This window comes from Propithecus coquereli, unplaced genomic scaffold (assembly GCF_000956105.1).
Source record: "Propithecus coquereli isolate 6110/MARCELLA unplaced genomic scaffold, Pcoq_1.0 Scaffold81, whole genome shotgun sequence".
Taxonomy (NCBI): Eukaryota; Metazoa; Chordata; class Mammalia; order Primates; family Indriidae; genus Propithecus; species Propithecus coquereli.
In genome coordinates this window covers 6,713,915-6,718,190 of record NW_012154285.1, presented here as the reverse complement: position 1 = coordinate 6,718,190, position 4,276 = coordinate 6,713,915, and the positions used below count along the sequence as shown (strand labels likewise).

Below are 4,276 nucleotides of genomic sequence, written 5' to 3'. Positions count from 1 at the left end.
TATTTTTTTATTTTATTTTTTATTTTATTTTTAGACAGGGTCTTGCTCTGTCATCCAGGCTAGAGTTCAGTCGCACCATCATAGCGCTCTGCAACCTCAAACTCCTGGGCTCAAGGGATCTTCCTGCCTCAGCCTCCTGAGTCAGGCTGGTCTTAAACTCCTGGCCTCAAGTGATCCTCCTACCTCGGCCTCCCAAAGTGTGAGGATTACAGGCATGAGCCACCCCACCCAGCCCCCCACAGTGATATTTTTATAATAGCTTTATTGAGATATAATTCACACACCGTACAGTTCACCCATTTAAAGTACACGTCGGTGGTTTTTAGGACATTCACAGCGTTGTGCAACTATCGCCACAGTCAATTTTAGAATGTTTTCATTACCCCAAAAGGAAACTCCATACCCATTAGCAGTCACTTGCCATTCTCTTGTCCCCTCCGCTTCTGACACAAATATATTTTCTGTCTCTATGGATTGGCTTATTCTGGACATTTCATGTGAAGGGAATCATACGACATGTGGCCTTTTGTGACTGGCTTCTGTCACTCGGCGTGTTTCAAGGTCCGTCCACATCGCAGAGTGTGTCAGTCCTTCGTCCTCTTCCATCGTGTAGATTTACCGTGATGTGAATGAGCGTTTGGGTGGGTGCCGCTAGTTGGCTGTCACGAATGATGCTGCTATGAACATACATGTACGAGTTTTTTCCTTTTTTTCCACAGTGCTTTTTGAGTTGGGAAAAATCAGACTTAACAACCTAACTAAATTCTGTGGCTTTTCGTTTAAAATGCAAGCAACTCGCTTGAGGTACAGAACCTGGGGCCAGAAGAGAAGCCCGCGGCCTGGCCTGGCCTGGGGTGGGGCCAGAGCGCGGCGCTCAGCGCGTGTCCCCCGCTTCCCTTGCAGAGAGCTGCTGCGCTGCGAGGCCGCGCTGGCCAGGCTCTACTGCCGCATGGCCCTGCTCAATATCTTCGCCCCCAAGTTGCCTCACCTGTTCACCCGCCTCTTCCACATCCCTGCCGTCCGGGATATCACCCTGGAGCACCTGCAGCTGCTGTCCAATCAGCTCCTCGCTCCTCCCCTCCCAGGTAACACTTGGCTTTGCTGCTGTCGCTCCCAAACTCGGCGCCAGAGTAGAACGGCCCTGAGAACACACGAGGCCCAGGTGGGTGTCGTGCTCATGTTATCCCATGTTCTGCGCGAGGGGGAGGGAAACTCGGGCTCCCTCCGCTTAGGCTGCCGCGGGGACACTGCACCAGGGAACGGGGATTCTCTTGGCAGTGCTTTCTCACTCTTTGCAAAACGTAAGTATGTGACCTCACTGTAGTCATTCATCTGTTAAGCATTCGTTAAGTTTCCCAAGCGAATTGTGGATCGAGGAAAATTAAGTGTTTACTATGAAACCTAGTCACTGTGTCATTGCCATAGACATTCTATTTGGCATTGGAAAGAAAGGAAAATGGCTGGGCACAGTGGCTCATGCCAGTCATCACAGCATTTTGGGAGACCGAGGCAGGAGGATCACTTGAGAATGGCCTGGGCAACAAAACAAGACCCTGTCTCTACGAAAAATCAACAACAATGAAAAGGAAAACATTCCTGTTATCAAACTCGTCCGAAGCAGATATTCCACTCATCTGACTTGGGGTGGAGCTGTGTCGATGGCCCAGCCTGTGTGCCCATCCCAGGGCTGTGTGTGCTCCCCTGGTGAGCGCCAAGTGATGAGTCTGCCCACGGCCCAGTCCAAGATCAGGGGCCCTCTGTGTCTTTCTGTGGCACCTTAGCTTCCAGCCTGCTCCCCTTGGTCTCCTAGCAACTAAGATGGGATCAAGAGGTGAGGCAGGCAGGGGGCACCCTCCCAGACCCGCTTGCACACAGCACTGTCTCTCAGGCAGCTGCCTTTCAGCTGCACGTGGCGCGCTACATCTCCTCAGCCGGTTTGAGCGGCTGGATCCACCAGCCCATCCCAAGAACTCAGAGCTCTGAAGCTGGAACATACCTGGAAGCTTAAAATGTCATGGAAGAAGCTTTGCTGTGGTGACCTCACATGCCCCTTTACAGACTGCACTTGGGCACCCAAGCAGTTCCTTGATGCAGCTCAAGGTGGGCCAGGGCAGCCGAATAGGCTCTGGGAACCCCTGAGTCCAAGCAGCCCCACGGTATCTGTTTCATAGACTTGGGCCTCTACCTAAGATTTCATTTTAGAAAACAGTTCTGCTAAAAAGAAAGCAGAAGTTGGAAGATCACTGATCCCCAAGTCCCCTCACCCCCTTCCCCGCCCAGAGGATCTGATTGGTAATATCTGTTAGCCAAGATAGCCTGGCCAGTGCAGGCTGTCTGGGTGGGTTGTTGGCTGTCTGTCATTAGGCTCTCCCACCTGCTGGCTGCTGTGGTTCCTGTCAACTTCTGTCTCCTTTCTGTCCCCAGATGGCACCATCAGCTCCAGCTCGATCCTCCTGGCGCAGTCTCTGCAGCACTGCATCCATTCCCAGAACTGCTCCGCCACAGACCTGTTTTACCAGGGCAGCTCCCAGACGGTGAGGGAGTGGCTCAGTGTGGCCATCACCCGGACCCTGCACCAGGGCGAGGACAGCCTTTTGGAGCTGACGAAACAGATCTGTTCTTTCCTGCAGGTAGAAATCTATAAAGCTGATGTCCCTGAGCTGTGGTTACCATTTTTTTTTTAAATGTTAATAATAAAAAAAAAACCAGTCAAATTTAGCAGTGGGGGGTTGAATACCAACTTTAGTGACACTAATGTTAATAAGTTCGGATAATAATAAGTTAATAAGTTCTGATAACTACCACTGGACCAGCCAGGTTACCATTTTTAATTGGAAGTTTTATTGGCTTGCTAAAAATGACTCTCCTTTCTCCCCCAAGCCACCCTTCCCATCAGTTTCCTTTTCTTAGAACCTCTTCTGCTTTGTCTCATCTGTAGCTTCCTTCCCTCTGGAGGGCTTTTCTGTCCCTCTGACTCTATCGCAATACGGGCCGTGGCCCATCCCTTTGCCTCCCTTGTGTTTAGCCCTTGGCTTTCCTCATTAAACGTCTCTTTGCAGACAGCACCAGAGCAGTTCCCCTCCGAGGAGTTCCCGATTACTGAGTCCAAAGTCAATATGGATGTTAATTTCCCCGGGGCGGCCTTTGTCGTCGTGTCTTGCAAAGAAAGTCAGTCTGGATTCCGCAAAGAGTAAGTTGCCCATTCTCAAAAAGATGGTGATGGGGAGAGAAAAGAAAAGCCAAATAGATTCTGCTGAAACTGGCAGAGGAAAACCTCAAATTGTTTCTATTCTTTAATGCAAATGATTATGGTTCTTTCCATATTCCCATGTTTGGGGAATTAGTCTTCATGAGGAATAAGCTTCTAAAATGTAGTGGAAATGACTCATGCCCAGTTCTCATTTAACTTCCTCTGGTGAGAAAGCGTTGCTCCCTCTCCCTGGTGCACGTGGCTGGGCTCTGCGGTAACGTCCATCCCTCCTTCTCAGCTCCTCTCTGTACAAGGCGCCGTGGGCTCGAGTGCTCGTGTATGGCCTTGGCCACAAGGTGAAGCGAAATGGCCAGCTGAACCTCATTGAGGCTGCCTGCTACCCACGGGACGCGTCCCCCGCCAACACTGGGCTCGCACCTCCCCCCACCACTGACCAGTACCCCTCTGTGGTCCTCTCCACGGACAGGGTGCACATCAAACTGGGTGAGTCTCCATCAGCTCATGGCGATGAAAACAGCTGGGAGTCATTCTTTGCTTACCTCCTTTTTAAAGATTCAAGTAATTTTTTACCTTGCATTTTCCAATTCCTGTTGATAAAGAATAGGTCTGCTTGGTGCAGTTTTAGAGGCAGAGGATTAAAAGACCTCCCTTTCCTACCTGGGGAAGGCCTGGAAGAGGGTGCCCAGACCGCAGTGGGGCTTTCCTTTCTTTTCATACATGTGCACTGGGATGCTTGCTAGTTAGCGTGATCTAAACAGGGCAGTCTCACCCTTATGGCCAGTTCAGGCTGCGATAATCCCAGTTGCCTCTCCTGAGTCCTGACCCTGGCCACAGTGGGCATCTGCTCTCGCCTCCCAGGTGGCTTTTGTGAAGCCTCACAGTTTTAGAGTTAGATGAGGGCTCTGCTCTGTAAACCCTGAAGCTGTCACTGCCCGTCCTCTGTACGAAGCCAGCTGCCTCCGAGTATGCACAGAAAGGAAAGGAAATCTCAGTCACTTCCACTGCTCGTCTTTGGCACGTTTCACAAGAAGAGGCTAACGTGTTTGCCAGAGTCAGAAGATATAG

The 4,276-nt window shown here is 50.8% G+C and overlaps 1 protein-coding gene across 1 annotated transcript in view; it reads left to right on the top strand.

Moving 5' to 3' along the window:
- The window catches only part of HECTD4 (HECT domain containing E3 ubiquitin protein ligase 4), a 197,294-nt gene that overhangs the window by 167,232 nt on the left and 25,786 nt on the right, over nt 1-4,276 (top strand). Inside the window, 4 exon segments of the mRNA XM_012663419.1 lie at nt 904-1,085; nt 2,425-2,630; nt 3,060-3,190; nt 3,489-3,694. Of these exon segments, the coding sequence (XP_012518873.1) occupies nt 904-1,085; nt 2,425-2,630; nt 3,060-3,190; nt 3,489-3,694 (725 nt within the window).